Source organism: Talpa occidentalis, unplaced genomic scaffold, assembly GCF_014898055.3.
Source record: "Talpa occidentalis isolate TD23 unplaced genomic scaffold, MPIMG_talOcc4v2.1 talOcc4.14, whole genome shotgun sequence".
Lineage (NCBI taxonomy): Eukaryota > Metazoa > Chordata > Mammalia > Eulipotyphla > Talpidae > Talpa > Talpa occidentalis.
In genome coordinates this window covers 44,119,036-44,136,304 of record NW_023601433.1, presented here as the reverse complement: position 1 = coordinate 44,136,304, position 17,269 = coordinate 44,119,036, and the positions used below count along the sequence as shown (strand labels likewise).

Genomic DNA, 17,269 nt, shown 5'->3' with positions numbered 1-17,269 from the left:
GTCTTCCATCCACAAAGTTCTAGAACTCACTCAGGTTGGGCAGAAACAATCGCTCTCTGGGTCTTTGGGTTTCACATACGGTCTCTCTACAGCTTCTGTCCTTTTGGTCACAGTCTCATGTGATTGACTATTTCTTGTTTACCTGTGGTCTAGAAAATATTTTATTCAGAGCTAAGTCTTACTGGAGTGGAGCAGAACAAGAGGCAGACACTGGCCTCCTCTAAGTTCACAGATCCAACTCACATGACCCCAGTCTGTCTTGACATCTCCCTTTTATTATACACAACTAGGGCTATTTCCTGCTACTATCGCCTTACTTATTTTTCTTTAAAAAAGATTTATTTATTTATACAAGAACCAGGGTACAGTCAGAGGCACAGGAGGGTGAGAGAATTCACCAGAGATAGTGGGGAGCAGAACAGGCAGATGGACCAAAGACACTACTGAGGGGAGCAGTGAGTGAGCCTGGAGAGGTCTGCTGTGCCATGTGGGTTTCTCCCTGGCCAGCCGGGAATTGAACCCACGCTGTACCTCAGGAAGTCACTTATTGCCTATGAGGATGACCAAAGTGTCATTCCTGATTTAATCACCTAGTAGAGACCTGGAAAGTTCAGGAAGGAAAAGGCCCCTCACATTGTTGATGATCACAGTTTTCCCAGTCTGAGAGGTCCCACAGTTATGGCTAGGGCAGTGCTAGAAAGCAGGCTATATCCAAAGAGGTGGCTTTATATCTTGCTGCTTGGAGGCTGGAGCTACGATAACCAGGATGGGCTGCAGCACACAATCAGCCTCGTGAAGAAGGTGGCCTGCAGAGAAGCGCTATGCCCAAGCTCAGTTACACATGGGAAAGAAAACTTTTTCTCTGCGCAGGTGATTTGAGGGAAAGCTTTTCCTTGCTGTGTTCTCTTCCAGCTTAAAGAGGGTGGCTCTGTGCTTTTGAGCTAGTAGCCTTGTGTGATCCAGTATCACAAATGCTCTGGAAAGCTCAGCCTCGTGATTGAGGAAGAGATTGAGAATCATGGTGTTTCTGATCTGGTTGGTTCTCAAGATTCTCGTTTCTGCTACTACTACTGATTGCTCCTTTATTATTATTGTGAATAATAATATATCCAGGCGATGGCCATTGAGGTCTGGTTAAAAGAGTTCTAAGAGCCCTAAGACAGCTGATAAAACAGCCCGAAGACAGCTTCATGACTTTATCTCAGCATAACTATGTCCAGACACTTTGAAAACCCCCAGCAAATTATGGGGTAGCTTAGTTGCAAACTGAAATACAGAAATCCCTTCCCTGCATAATTGCAAACTTTAACTATGAGGCTGCATTTCCCAATTAAATAAGATATAAAAGCTTCCTGCTTTATACTTAAAAATTGCCTTTTAAGAAACTTGCACAAAGATCTTTTGTGCTTGCACAAAGATCTTAGAAGCTTGTTGAAAACAACTCAGGGAGTAGAGAACATGTGACAAAATCCTTTTATATCATTTTATATAAGATTTCTGACATCTGAAAACAAAATTTCATTATTTTAGGGCTGAAGACAGTCAACTCCTTTAGGACCAAGATATTTGCTGAGGTCACCAGGGACAAGAGTCAAATACTTTCATGCCTAAACACTGGCTTCATTTTAATGACAAAATTGGGTTATTTAATGGCTGTTTACATATGAAGAGGATGATAAATCAGAAATTGGAATGTGTTTCTAAAGTCTTTTAAAAATACTCTGACATAAGGGCACTGATAAACACGAGGCACTGTCACTACAGTGCATTTGCTATTGGAGCCCATTTAAATGGGACGCCAGGCAGAGCTCATCAAGACAGATTTTTAAAGATATCATTAGTCAAGAGCACTAATGAAGCTTAAGAGTGAATTTTCTAACAACAGGAAATGAAACCCAAAATTGAGATTTTCTTCCTCCTTCCCATAATGTTATTAGATGTAATTCACTTAAGAAATAGTTACAGAACACTTCCTGTTACAGAAAGCACCTCTGTGAAGCAGGGAAGAGCACTGCAGCAGTGAATGGATGCCATCTGTCCTCGTCCCCACTTGCACACAGTCATCTCGGACTACAATTCCCAGCATGCCAGGCCTGAACTGGGGGGTTGGGGCAGAGTGAGGTCAATATATAAGTGGAGGTGGAAGAAAAGAAAAAAGAGATACTTGGAGAAGAGACACCTGGAGTTGAGACACATGAAGCGGCTACTCCTAGGATTGTAGCATTTTGGCAGAGACAATGACGTCATTATCTTGACCTCATGCTGGATATAGGGTCTCTTCTGTCCCAGCTTTTGGGTTACTGCCTAATCTTTTTCTTGTGGTTCCCCTCGAAGATATCTTAGATTGTGGCAAGTTTGGGGGCCTCAGTCTCCCCACTTTGGGCTGAATATGCTTGACTGGGCATTTGCCCATGAGGGCGTGGGTAATTTTTAGAGTTTTATTGGGAATATGTTATTTGAAATCCTTTCTTCCCTTTTTTCTCTGTATGACCAATTAAAGACCTTTCACACTAAGAGTATGCTTTCTCTGCCTTTGTGCACCCAAATGGCTGAATCCTTTTAGAATACAAACACCTTTACAATAGTTCAGGGTCCCTGAGTATCCCCCGGGGTTGCAGTTATACTACTATATGAATGTCCCCATACGGACATAAAATGAAAAATAAACAAGTCCAGAATTTGAGGTAAATACAGTCTACACCAATCCCACATAGAAGTCACTGCTGGTCACAGAGCAAATTTATTTTCCAAAGATGACTGCTGTAATACCTCTCATTCGACAAGTCCTTTTGGAAACTTACCACGAATCCATTACGAGGCAGAATATAATTCTCCTCCCCTGTTGAATCTGGGGGGTGTGGATGAGAATGGTGAGGTTGTGGGAGGGAAGGACATACAGTATGAAGGGCACAGCTCAAGGAAATGCTTGGAATGATAAATCCACAATATGTGATGTGTGGAAAGTGGGAGATAGGCTAGCGATAAGATTAAGACTGAGGAAGACTCCCATCTGTGTTGTCCAATTCAGTAGCCTTTTGGATACTTATGGCTATTTAAATTTAAATCAGTTAAAATTAGATAGAAAATCCAGTTCTTCAGTCACCCTAGCCTCATTTTGTGTGCTGATCAGCCACATGTGGCTGATCGGGCTTCCATGCTGCACAAGGCAGATACACAGTGTTGTGATGAGTGGGGAATGTCTTATTGGCCAGCACTGGTCTCTGTGCTATTTGTTCTTGTACCTCAGGCAACAGGGAGCCACCCAGACTTTAGAGGCAGGACATAACCCGGTGCTATGTGTGGGGAGTGGACTGGAAGGCAGATTAGTCAGAAAGGCAATGAGGAGCAGCTTTGAGGAAGAGGGAGTCTGCAGATTTCAAGACGGCCTGGGTTGGGGAAAACAGGCTAGCGGTAGTTATCAGGTGGCTGCTGATTTACTTATCTTTTCCTCAGAGTATTAAGCGCTTTCACTACCGAAAAGGACTCACCTGGGACTTGCAAAAACCAAAGCTGGCTTTGGAAGCTTTGAAAGGCAACCAGAGGACTGGAAAGTGAGGCGGCAGGGGCGAGAAGAGGCCCAGGAAGGGTGACTGGGAGTGCCCCTCACCACACCCTCAGGTTGAGGGTGGCAAAGGTACTCACTAAAACGCCACAGTTTCTTTCAGCAGGACTTTTCAAGAGACAGGGCAGTTAGTCAATGATACAGAACCAGTCACACTTACAGACTGATCCTTTGTAGCCGGCTGAAGAGAAGGAAGCAGCAACAGAGACACACACTCTGAAGTAAAGCAACAGAAGTCAGTAGTGTTTGAAATAAAAACCCACAGTTTAATATAGAAAAAATGAGCTTTCCAGAGCATTTGTAGAGATCCAGATGAGATTTCCCGCCACTTCCTTTCCTGGAACTCACCACTCCTGCTGTCCTGAGTTCCATCACTGATCTTTTAAGCAGATGGACCACACGGGACTCTATATTCTGATACCTTAACTCGAGGCGACAACAGAACTTTACTGATGGGGTTTCGCATTGGGAACTTTTTCCTGATCTGGACTGAACATTTTCTTTAACTTGGCTCCTTCAGAGAGGTCTCATAAAGTCTGGATATCCTTATAGAGCCTCCTTCCCACACAAGACAAGTTGAGCAAAGGTGGACCCTCCCACATGGAACAGGGTGCCAAATGAGGGGAAAGGATGGCACACAACTGAATCAAGGCTTCGTGAGACTGAAGGACACATAAATCCAGCTCTAGCAGCTCATACTCCAGCAAGTCAGACCCAGAGAGGATGGCAGAGACTCAACAACCAAACACATAACTCCACACAGGTGTTAGCAGGCCTCCCCACAATGAAGTCTCCACTGCCAAGATTTCTCCTGTCCCCTTTCTATTGGGGATGCTTAAAATCCTTTCCAGTTCACCTAGGATGGATTTCACTGCTATCAAATCCTCCCCAGCCAGACTGGTTCCAAACTTACCTGAGAGTAGGAGACAAAAAAAAAGAATCTTTTGTATTGAAGATCAACTTTTAAATATCTTGCACTTCCCAAAACCATCCCCTATTTACAAGCACTTGCACTTTCCAGAAGTGTGATCTTCAGAGCTCTAGAAAAGGTTCTCCAAACTGCTTTCTCTTAAAAAACTTCAAGAAAACAGTGCTAATAATTTTCTTTTACTCTCTGGCTTTGTAATAGGTAAGATATTTCGACACATGCAAAAGGACTCTTGTTTATGTACAAGCTTGAAGATGACTTTACTGGTATTGCAAAAAGCTCACCTCTCTTAGAATATGCAGCTCCGCCAGGAACACAAGGTACCTCTCCCCCTTCGGTGCTGTCCCAGTATTGGCTGGACCTGGGCTACTCTGCTTTGGTTACCTTTCCCCAGGAGAACCCCTAGAGGTGAGCATGCTAAATTCCACTCACTCAGTCATGATGAATAGTGGGTTGGGGACCTCTGTGCAGAGCAGAGACTCACACTAGTGCAGGCTTACTCGACACTTTGTTCTAGAGGCTTCCTGCGTATTAACTCATTATCTCTTCACAACAAGTGTGTGAAGTAGGTTCTTTTATTTTGCCCCCATTGTTAGAATAGAAGAGGGAGGCCTGAGTCACAGGAGTTAAGTGGGAGGGGAGAGCTGTGAGCCCCGGGAGGCTGGTAGCCCAGGCCTTCTTCTAATCACCATAACCTGCTTGCCTGGCCCAGACGATTGGGCATTTTATGTTCACATAAACCAACTAATGAGAGAAGCAGAAACCACAAATCTCTTACCTCCACGTTGGCCTATGTGAGACAATGTAGGGTGTGTTGTAAAGTGCCAGGGTGGTGCCAGAGATGGACCTATTATGGAACATGGATTAGGGTTTTTATGGAAGAGCATGGGAATGGCTAATAAATTGGGGCAAAGGAGACCTGGAATGAAGTCCTGCCCTTCGCACACGGAGTGACTCCTCTGCCCCAGGCTGGATGCGGGCTGGTGCACCCAGCTCTCCTCTTCTCGCTGTTCTTAGAATCTGTCCCCGCCACAATCAGTAGCTGAGTGTTCTTGAAAATTACTTATCAACCCATTACTCCTCTCTTCACACCTTCCTTCAAAAATAACTGCCCCCAATCCATCATTGCTTGAGGAAATTTATGATTGGCCAATCCAAACAGTAAGAAAGAGTACATAAATCATCTCTGAGGAGCTTAACAGCGCTCAGAGGGATTGTCTGCTTTTTCGTGTTGAGCTGTGATGCGTGTACCTTTGGACACAACTCACGAATGTACAAAGCTCACCGAAGCGGCATGACAGAGAGGAACACACGTGCCATTTAGGAGCAGAACTCCAAATGACAGGACGATGGCGCCTCAAGCAGGTTTACTTGGACAAATGGTAAAATTGAGCAGTAATTACTCATTTCCCTTCACTAATGGTGCAATCTGATTGCAAATTTGAGATAAGGCTCTGTAGTGACCAGAGCGCAGAAGCCCCCAGGGTTTGTCCTTGAGCTGAGTCCCCATGGCCTGGCGCTGGGCAAAGCAGAAAGCCTGGAACTTTACAGACAGGAGGCCAAGGAGCTTTCTGAAGCACAAATCTTAGTGAAAGAAACTAGCATTGGTTTTCGGATCTTACTTGTAGTTTTTCTCCCAGAATTTCACTGGCCTGACGTAAGAGGTGATGAAAATGACGCTGCCGAGAAACGGACTCAATGGGGTTGAAAAGACAGATGTGGCGATCGTCTGGAAGAAAAGCATGGCAGAATCTGACTTCTGAGTTAAGGTAAACACATTTTTTATCGTTCTATTTCTAAACAGTGTTTCAGATTTTGGCTAGTTTACATTTTTCTGAAAAGAAACCAGCCCAAAATGGACTCATGTATGCCAAGCCCCATCATGATTGAATACCTAGCCTAAGGGCAGTTTCCGCCTCTCCAAAAGTGAATTCTGAACCAATCTGCAGTCTCCTGCTCTGCACGCGTGAGTTCATGGGCACACTTGACCCCTCTCTTCCCTGAGAGAAGATGGCTTTGTCTGAAATAATCTCTTTTCTTTTGTTTATAATCTCATCCTATCCTAGTTCGGATGCCAGAAACCTTCCATTTTGCACCACTCTGGCAGCACCTTACTGCTTGCTAGACAGGATGCCGCCCCATTCACGAATCATTTAATAAAGGCAATTGGATCTCTAAATGTATTCAAATGACTTGTTTTTTAACAACATTAAAGCCATTTTCTCACCAAGGAAAGAAAGCTGGGCATACACTTGTTCTATGCACTTATTTGGAAATATAAAACTTGCAGTAGTATCCTGCTAGGTTCCATTCCACCACCAAGAACACCAAATGATTCTCATAAACATCCCAGCAGTCTCAGTGTGCATCTCGGCAAAGATTTAGTATCTAAGAGTTGAAAAGAACTGAATCTTTTTGCTCAGCTATCATTAGCTGAACAAAATGCACCGTGGTACATCTGCTGAAGTACCAAGTAGCTTTATAAATAGTTAAAATTAAGCTACACTCTTTGAAAGAAATCATAGCATTGTTTGGGAAGGTTACGTCTTTGTTTCTCCAAGAATCTTTTCCCACTATTCAAAAACATATGTCTGCTCTCATGCTCTCATACACCGAACACCAATGGTTCAGTTCAAGATCTGGTTTATAAGCTAAAGACAGGCACGCTCAATCATGGCATCTGGTCAACCCAGTTGCCTCTTTAGCACTGTGTCAGTTTCTCACTTTCTGGCCTCATTTTTATGTACTTTGTTGATCAAAAATGTAAATGCTCGATTTTAAAATAAGTATAGTTGTAACTTTTAGCTCAAGCTCAGTTGATCTCTGGAAATCTAGGGATGGTGCCAGAGAGCTAGTCCCTCCCCAGCCTCACTCCATCATGGGAGAACTGGCTAACAATCACACTGTGTCATTATAGTGCAAGGGTGGTTGTGGGATTTAGGGCTGGAAGGCAGAGGTCCCTGGGGCTGGCAGAGGGGGGCATGACTGACCAGGCCCTACGTCCACATACCATTCCTTACTCCACAGGTTAAAGACTTGGAGTGTTCTACTGCAGGTCTAGTCTGGTCTCCTAAAGCCTGATCTTCCCATTTGCAATGGCACCACATGTGTTTCTTCCTCACTACAGCACACATGGAGGTCTTTTCTCTCTAGCCAGTTCAAAAGGTTCTAAAAGAAAGTTAAAAAGAAATGATTGGCACCTCTAGGAGGACTTGTCTCATTACCATTAGGACACAGGAAAGCAAATCAGGCTTCTAAGTGCTTGCACATATTGTCCTATTTGCTTTAGTTATGTAGTAGGGGCGGGTTAGAGACAGGAACCACCCAAGCCCCACTTACATGCACATATGGAGAGGGAGTGAGTTTTGAGCCAGTCACAGACACTTCTCAAGCATTTCTATGGATTTCAGAGTTTCGTTTCAAGAGTAACTGTCCTTTCTGATTTTTAACTTATTTCATTCCAAACATGTTCTTTAAGGAAATGATACATCCTTTTTTAATAATCCTTTCTGGTGTTGAATTGTTTGAATATCGAAAACATCTTTATTGTGTTACAGTTTAAATCAAATTCCGTTTATTTTGACCCAGGTTCAAACTAGAACTACAGAACAATGAGCTACTGTGGTGTCTATCACCACCAATTTCCTCTTGGTCTGAAACCTGAAAATATCTAAATATTTCTGTCACAAAACACACCCAATTAACAATGCCTCTTGTCGCTGGAAGAAAAGAGAACTTCATGGAAGATGTCAGCATATAAAGGAACTGAAAATATTGTGAGAAGGTAGAATGGGGTCACCAGGGGAGGTGTCAGGAGGGGAGGTGTCAGGAGGAGGGGCTTGTCCACATTCTCAGGTGACAAAAGGACTCTGGGGTTTGAGGAAAAATAAAGACAGAGCCAAGAGAGGCCAGGGCTGAACAAGATGCTACAGGGCCCGCCATTGCCCTTCTTTTGTATTCTAAACATTTCCCTAAAGATTATGTTGTTTATACTTTATTGGATGCCAGATATAAATTTAATAAATGCCACAGCAATTACCCAGAAATTGAGAGCTAAGAGGTCGGAGGTTTAGAGGTAAGTGGTGACTCTTTCAAAAGTTTCAGTTTTATTTGAGGCCATTTAAAATATAACATCAACGTCAGTAATTTAAGTTACAAAACATCATTAGAAGCACAAAAGGAGCTCAAATAGCAAGCAGCCTTCCTAATATATACATTTAACAGATAATCTGGCTAAGTCTGTCTAATTATTAGAAGACAATGGTCTTGCATGGTCTCTACACATATTAAAAGGGTGAACATTCTCATCTTTCCCTGGAGGTTACACGCTTAGAAACTAACAGAGGCTACCGAGGGAGAAAACATGCCAGTACTGGAAAAAGCAATTTACTAAACAGTGCCCCGCTGGCCTGAAAGCTAATTCACTTCCAAAATGGAGCAAATTAGTCCCTTCTCAGTGCCAGGATGGAACCCACAGCTTCTTAATAGAGTGATAAAATAATTAACATTTCAAAATTAGTCAAGATCCAGGGCTGGTGTTTAGGAATCTGATAACTTGGTCTTGATGGCATCTACATTCAGTTTCCTAAACTGTTTTTCTATCTCATTTTATTCTGAATGGGAGGATGCTGGACTCCAAATAGCAAATATCTACCTTACAACTAATTGAGGCTGGGAGGATGTCCTTGGACAAAGACAGGGGACCTGAAGGCCCCATGAATTCTAACACAACTCCCTGATCCTAAGTGGTCATTTTGAAGGCTCTGCACCTTAGCAGAAGGAGGAAGTGAATGTCACTAACAGGAAAAGTTTTAAGAACAAACCAAGGGGATCCTTTGAGTGTTCTAAAACAGAACTAACTACCAAATGCCCAATAAAATCTACATCTTAAATGTGTCCAATTTCTTAAGAGAATGAGTCCACCTTTCATGAAAGTACTTAGAATTAACACTCACTCTGCGCCAATATCAGATAGATGCTAATGCTACTTTCATTCTTGTAGGAGATATTAAATGCCACTTATGCTACCCTTGAGCATGAACTCTCAACACACGTGTGGGTCAGGTAATTAAAATGTATGGCTCCCAGAATGGGGTTAATTCAGCTATGGAACTATGGAGTAATAAGTATTACTGAACTCACTTAACAAGGCATAAATAGCCCAAAGAAATGCTATGAGTCTATGTATGAATAAGGTAAGGGTACAATTGAGCACCACAATTTCAAATTTCAAAATCTTAGTGCTACTCCTCAACCACGAGTTTGCATCAATTTAATAATTTTCTTTTAATAAACAGGCTTTAAATTCTAGACAGGATACTGTAGAAAACACATCAGAAATAAAAATGACCTCAATCTTTCACCTTACTGTTTTCAGAGGACTCAGTTTAGAAAGACTAAAATTACTGGCATTATAGAAAATGATTGCAGCTAAAAGAAAAAGGTGGGGCCAAGCTCACTCTTTCACAATTTTTTTCCTTAGCTTGTTCTGCCAAATAACCTTGAACACTTTGGAAATACCAATGCAGGTCTAAGAATAGGAACCCAGAACAATGAGCATTGTGAGGCCAGCTCTTGGTATGCTTAAAAATGTGTGTGTGTTGATTTTGATTTTCACTTTTTTATAATTAGTCTTTTTCCTGATCCCTTATTTGGGTTTTCTAAGTTCCTGCTATGAGTGAGACCATCCGGTATTTTTCTTTTTCTTTCTGGCTTATTTCACTGAGTGCAGGCAACTATAAACCAGAGACACTATGTGGGGAGAAGGGAGTAGGATCAAAACAAGGGTGGTGGGAATTTTACGGGGACTATAACCAAGATGAAAATGCATACATTGTACAAAAATGAAAAATGATGTAAAAAATATATAAAATTTTAAAAAATGTGTGTGTTTTAAATGAGTATGGAGGAGAGCATTTAAAAAACATACAATCTGTTATCACTTAATGATCAGCCCAAGTACAGTGCACAAAATTTAGAGCCCAGAGATTCCTTATGAATTGTCTTAGGAACCTATGTGATTGTCATATGAAAACACTGAGTGGTCACTAAAAATGGCTAATAGTACCTCTATTGGAAAGCCAGCAGCTCCCACATACCAGTGGATAAGAATTTCTGGGGAGGCTTGAGAAGTTTAGGGGGCAGGATCAACCCACTGAAATGTGGTCATAAAAGTATGTGCTGGGCTCAAGAATCCACCTATTTAACAAGCTCTTCTGCGCATTCTAATGCAAAAGGTCCCCGAACCACTTCTTGGGAGAGATTAGTTTATAAAATGAAAATTCAGTGGGAGAATATAAATTTCTTAAAGGAAAGCCTTTTTAAAGGCAAATTTCAGACTTCAGTCAAGAATACTTTGGCTTAATCTTGCTTTTCAAGGTGTTATTATTTTAAAGAATTAATCTCTCCACACACACTGTTCAGCCTTCTGTGTCAAGGTGATCTTTACAAGGAGCAGCTCAACTGTTTTGAAGTAAATTATAAATTATTATCATTATTGAAACACTTAAAACAATATCAGGAAGTCAAATGAAACTACAGGTGATAAGACTAGCAATTGGAGATTAGCAATTACAAAACAAAACTATAAATTATCTTATTAGTTTTCAAAAACATTTGACTATTTCTGTTGTATCTGATTCTGGGCTTTTGAATCTTTTTCTAGTATATGATAACCACACAATATCATAATGTTATATAAGGTATAACAGTATATTAAAAATACAAACTCTATCCACATGTTTAATAACAACAAATTACTTGCTCTTTTTTGCACAAGTCAACCAAATTATTTAAACAGTAAGTTTCCATTCAAAAGACAGGACGGCTAAACGCAGATCTGGGCATAGACATGAAAGAATCAGAAAAATTAAAGCAACTCCTGAATATGCATTAAGAAACAGGAAGAATTCAAAATTAAGAAACATCTTTTAAGGCTAAGTGGCCTAAAGGGAATCCAAAGTGCCTCCCCATGTCCCCATTAAAATGTAATCTTAAAGACTTTAAAATATTTTTATTGCCAGAGTTCAATGAGAAGCTCGCATCTGTAAAATGTGAATCTCAGCTCTTGGGTGAAAATAGAAGCAGAAAGGATATGAGGGATTGCAAAGAGCTGAGCAAACACGTGAAATGAAGATCCCCAAGCCATCTGCCAAGGAGCCACATATGTCATGACGAACTGTAATTTGTGAAGCAGGTCCCCGAGCTGAAAGCAAAAGAAGAAAAAGATTCATCAGACATGGCATTCAGACAAGGTCATTCCAGACACACATGTGGTTGTTAGGCAGGGGCAGTGAAACTATTTGCCCACTTGCTTATTCTTACCTTCTTTTCTCCTACATGCAAAACAGCCCTTGAGGGATAGTTTAAAACTACTTTACAAGATGAAAAGAAGAAACCTGTTGTGGTCACTATTACCAAGTAGATTATTTCAGTCCCCTGTGAGGCTGCATTTCTTTGCTTTCCTTAGAGTAACACAGCGTGGTCTTCCCATCTTCACTGGGGTCAATATTCAAGTGGTGATAATCTTCACTGGTGACAATATTCAAGTTCTTGTGTATTAAGTTCATCATATGTCTCCATCTGCTCTTGCCAGGAAAAACAGCCCCCTGCCTTTGACTTGCAAATTATACAGCTAGGATACGATAGCTGTTGTATTTACTGGATAAACCAGCACAGGAAAAAGGTGAATTCTGGGGAGAAATAGAAGGTAGAGAAGAGAGACGTCCATGGACCAAGGATGAACAAGAAGGACATGGAAATACAGAATATATATGTACTGAGGAGGCTGGAGAAGAATGACTGGTCTGGCTGCAGACTTCTACTTTGTGGTAAGAAGTGGTCAATGAATCCAAGAAGGGAAATCCTTCTGCTGTGACTTCTCCATGTAGTCAATGATATCTTACCAGGATGCTCCGAACTTTACACACACTTTTCATCCATATTGGAAACTGCAAATGCTTTATTTTTTCTAGCAGAATATGCCAACATCATTATAATAAACGTCTTAACCACAAAGATGTGCTTGTCCCTAGACTGACTAGCATATGAGACAATAAAATACATTCACCAAGACCACAGGTGTGAAAAGAGGAAAAAATGAAATTCTTAGTTATGCTCAAAAGGTATTTACATGAAACATCAGAAGACCACAATGAATAGAAGGTAGAATTGGGAGATGGGGTTTCAAGGAAACAAGATAACTGAGCCTTTCAATGAAAGTCAGACTTGTGATTTTGGAGCCAAAAGACGAAATTACTCTTATTGTCCTTGAAGGTGTAAGGAGACAAATAAAGTTAATTAGAATCCTCTCCAAGTCCTCCTCTGTTCTCTTGTCTGACCAGAGAGATTTTCAAAAAAATATCTGGGTTTGGGAGAAAAATGTTAACATATAATTAAACATCATCACACAGGCTATAGAAGGTGAACTGAATATAAAAGTTCTCTCAACAGTACAGCAAGCGAGGAATTCTTAAGAAGTACAGATTTCTGGTTATGTATAGAACTCATGGATCTAAATGTGTCCATTAGGGAGTCTTGTCACAGATGTAGCTGAGAGAGAGAATGGAGAAGGACAGGGGAGAGGGAGAGAGGGAGGAGAAAGAGAGAGAGAAAGACACAACAAAGTAACAGTCTGGAAAACAAAGAAGGTTAAGAAGGAAGGGGAAAATGACTGGAGTTGAAGAACTGTTTAGGAATACGAATTCTGGCATTGGGAGACAGATGTTTTTCACTGAAGTCTCACATTCTTTACCATTGCTCACTTCCATCAACTACAGAGCATTGATTTCAACTGGCTTCCAAATTCTTTTAGAAAGGCCACTTTAGTTTTAACCCTGGGTTTGGTTTAAGCTTTCTGAATCCATTCTGGATGGGATGCCAGAGCTCTCGGGGCCTGCGAGAGTCTGGTAATCGAGAGAATGTCATTTACTCTATTATGTGACTTGAGGTCACATCTCTCAGGCTCACATAAAAAAGCCTTGTTCCTATCACCTCATTTTCTTGAGTCAATAGATGAAAACTACAGAATAAGAAACTAAAAGTTCTACCACAGACTCAAACTCATGACTAACTGGTGTTAAAGGATGTGATTTCCTTTAAAGGTCAATATCATTTTCTTTCTTGCTTTTTTTTGTGTAGAAGAACTGGGGTGTAGGCCAGGGGTGCAGGGGGTGAGAGCATTCACCAGAGACAGAGTGGGGAGCAGAACTGCCAGATCTACTGAAATACATTGCTGAGGGGAGTAGCAGGCATGACAGGAGAGATCTGCTGCGCCAAATGTGGGTTATCTCCCTGGCCAGGGGTCGAACACAGGCCATGGTGGTGATAGCAGTGAGACTTCATGCCTAGGCCACCAGGGAGGCCCCTCAATATAATTTTCTTTTATTCCTACCCTTAAGTCAACCAGAGGAAAAATGCACTAATTACCAAAGAGAAGGCATTCATACAAGAGACTAGATTACATCAGAAGCAAAAGTACTGAAAAGTTGGTAGTGGGCTCTCTTGTATGAACTTGCTCGTTGGAACCTAACTACCAAAATGACTCTGAATCTGAAACCCTCTAGTCATCCCACCATTAAGAATTTTTCATCTAGTTATTAAGAATTAACCTTGTGACTCACGTCTAAGTGAAAGTACAAGCATGAACAAGATGCCTTATGTGATGTATGACAGCCCCTCCCTGCCCCCCACCCAATGCCCTAAAAATAAATCATGCGTTATGGAAAGTTACTACTATTGGATTTTCCAGTGTATGAATATATCCTGGGAGGTGTTTAAGCCATCTTCTGAAAAAGCTGATAAGTAGGTCAGGCTTAGCAACTACAATCAGACAGGCAGCCCCAGGGAAAGGCTCATCTGCAAGTTTAAAGCTCTAACAAGTTAAACTTTGCTGCATTATGATTAAATGAATCTATTACAATTATTTTTTGCTTAGCACAGCAACTTGTATTTACACGCAAGCAAAACCAGCAATCAGACACATGCGCTCTCATGAGCTAATTACAGCCAAGGCCACAGGTATCTCCACTCTTCCTGTGTCTCCATGTTCCTTTTTTTTTTTTTAATGTATATTGTAAAGAATGTAATACAAGCTTTGTAAAAGATTTTTCAATATGAAGTTCATAAAATAGGCTCTGCTGTTCTTACTCACTGATGAAGTCAGTGCTCCAGTGCTAGTCCTTTATAAAGTGGTGATTCCTCCACAGCAAAGAAATTTTTATTTATTTATTTATATTTTCTAACATCATTGTTCATTTTTGTACAGCATTTGACTTCTCCCCTCAGGTGTAGTCTCTGAACTTCTCCCACCACCACAGCACCTGTGACCCATCACCATTGTTCCTTGTGCTCTTCCCTCTTCTATTTTGACCCCCCTCACTCTTCGTCCCCTACTGTATCCCTCAGATCTATGTTCTGCCTGCAAGTTTTGTCTTTTTCTTGACCCTTTGCTTTCCCTATGGTCCACCTATAAGCGAAACCATTAGATATTTTCCTTTTCCTTCTGACTTGTTTTGCTGAGCATAATCCCTTCCAGCTTCATCCATGTTGCTGTGAATGGCATGAGTTTATGTTTTTGGTTGCACAGCATAGAAATTTAATATTCTTCCATGAAATCCAACATAAAAGAGATGTGTCAATGTGTCAGATGTCCACACAGAGCTGTATTTAACTGAGTGGACTTGAAGGCACGCTGAGTGGATGGAGTCCCAGCTCACACCTATCATGGCAGTGATAAGGGTACATCCACATGGTGCCCTTGGGGACCTAAATGACTTCATCTTTGTTAAGGAATTCAAACAGTGCCTGGCAACTCTAAATGAATATGAAAGTTTGATAAATGTTAGGACAAGTGGCTGTCATGGTATGAAGATGTACTTAGCTCAGAATCAGGAAACACTAGGGACCCACTCCAAAACAATTAAAGCTTACCAAACCAGATCCTCTCATTTTTCAGAGGCACACAGACTCAAAAGGCTTAGTGGGCTGCTTAGGTCAGACAAGAAATCACTGGCCCATGTGAAACCAGAAATAGAATCCCCTTTCTCTTTCTAGTGATCGCCAGTCTTACCATGTCCCCTCAAGATCACCAGCTTTGTCTACAGGAGAACAACAGTACAATGTGCCCAGTCTGATGTAGCCAAGGAGCTGTGTCCTCTGCTGAGGTCTTCGTGCTGACAGCAGGTACAGGATCACAACTGGGACAGGACAGACGCTGGCTACAGGCACCAGCAGGGATTTCTTCATGTGCACAGTGAGCAAGGATTCTTATCTAGCCTGGAAAATCCTTTCAATATAAATGCCCAATGAATAAAACACCACCCAGCAAGCTTGGTGACATTCGGGTGGGTGTCAGAAACAGACTGACTCACTGGGTTGCCTGTTCGACTTGAATGCACAGCTCCAAAAAGAACGATGAGGCTCACACATTTTCTCTCTATAAGTATGAACAGGTGTGATCCAGGTTAAAAGGACTCAACTTTGTCTTTCTTTTTCAGGGTAAAGCCAGGTGAAAAATTTGTAGATATGGAAAAAGTTAAGTGTAGGCATAAAGTGAAACCTAAATATCAACCAATAATGCCATGTTAGGCCATTATGTATAAAATAATAAGACCTTTAAGACCTTTAAGATAATAAGACCTTTAAGATAAGAGTTAGTGGAAACTGCAATAGCAGCACCTTCTAAGCAAGTACTGCCACCTGCAGTAAAACATTGCTTTGTAGCACTTGAAATAGAAATTGCATTTAAATCGACTATGAAGTTGCACCTCCTTAGATAGTTTGAGGGCTCTGTTCTTATGACGCTTATCTCAATCCTAATGGGTAGCTTCCGAGATCTTAAATCTCAGCCCCATTAAAGCACAATAAACTTCACAAGTACATCTGTGAGAAAGAACAAAATCATTTGGGCCTTTTCCACTGAAAACTCTTGGACAAGAGTAAAGAAAATCACAATGGAGTAATTTGGGCTATTTGCCAAAGACACCATAAATATTCTCATCCCAAATGACCTTTTTGGAAATATGTCTTCAATTAGGCATCTGTTATATCTCTGCTACAGAGGGGAGACCCAATTTGCATAAATCCACAAACCATCTTTTTTTTTAAATAACAATACAATTATTTATTACTCATATACTACTGTTTTTTAAATCTTTTTTTAATTGAATTTTTTATTTTCTTACATTGTTGCTCATTTCTGTACAATATTTGATTTCTCCCCTCAGGTGTAGTTCCCGGAGTTCTCCCACCACCACATCACCCATGAACGATGCGTCACCATAGTCTCTTGTGCTCTCCCTTCCCATTTAGACCCTTCACCCTCAATATCCCCTGCCATATGCCTCGGATCTATAGTTTCCATGAACCATCTTAAGAGAATTCTCATCAAATAGAGATGACTCCAAAACATTTTCTTGCTAGTACATTCTGAACTAAGGCAAATGTCATCTTTACACTGGAGATTCCATCTACTCCCCATTCTATCCCCATTGAAAAAGCTGACCATTTATTGAACACACTTATGTGGGGTATTATCTCAGGGAGCTGCCCTTACATGCACTTGATTAAAGTGTAATTAATTACCCCTCCCAACACAAATAACCACCTTTTCTCTTATGGCTTCAAACTTACTAACCTCCCAGGGTAATTCTAGAATTTACTATTATTTTTATATTTTTTGTCAGTTTCAGCTAATTTCTTTCTCAAAAAACTACGCACTTCAGTTAATATAACACCCAATTTTTGATTTTCAACATTAGAGGCATACATGTCTGAATGAA

At 41.1% G+C, this 17,269-nt stretch overlaps 1 protein-coding gene across 1 annotated transcript in view; it reads right to left on the bottom strand.

Annotated features, from left to right (window-relative positions):
• PCNX2 (pecanex 2) overlaps positions 1-17,269 on the bottom strand; it is a 243,488-nt gene that overhangs the window by 73,296 nt on the left and 152,923 nt on the right. Inside the window, exons 22-23 of the mRNA XM_037510412.2 lie at positions 11,586-11,694; positions 6,113-6,242 (exon numbers count right to left, since the gene is read on the bottom strand). Of these exons, the coding sequence (XP_037366309.1) occupies positions 6,113-6,242; positions 11,586-11,694 (239 nt within the window). The remainder of the gene's footprint in view (positions 1-6,112; positions 6,243-11,585; positions 11,695-17,269) is intronic.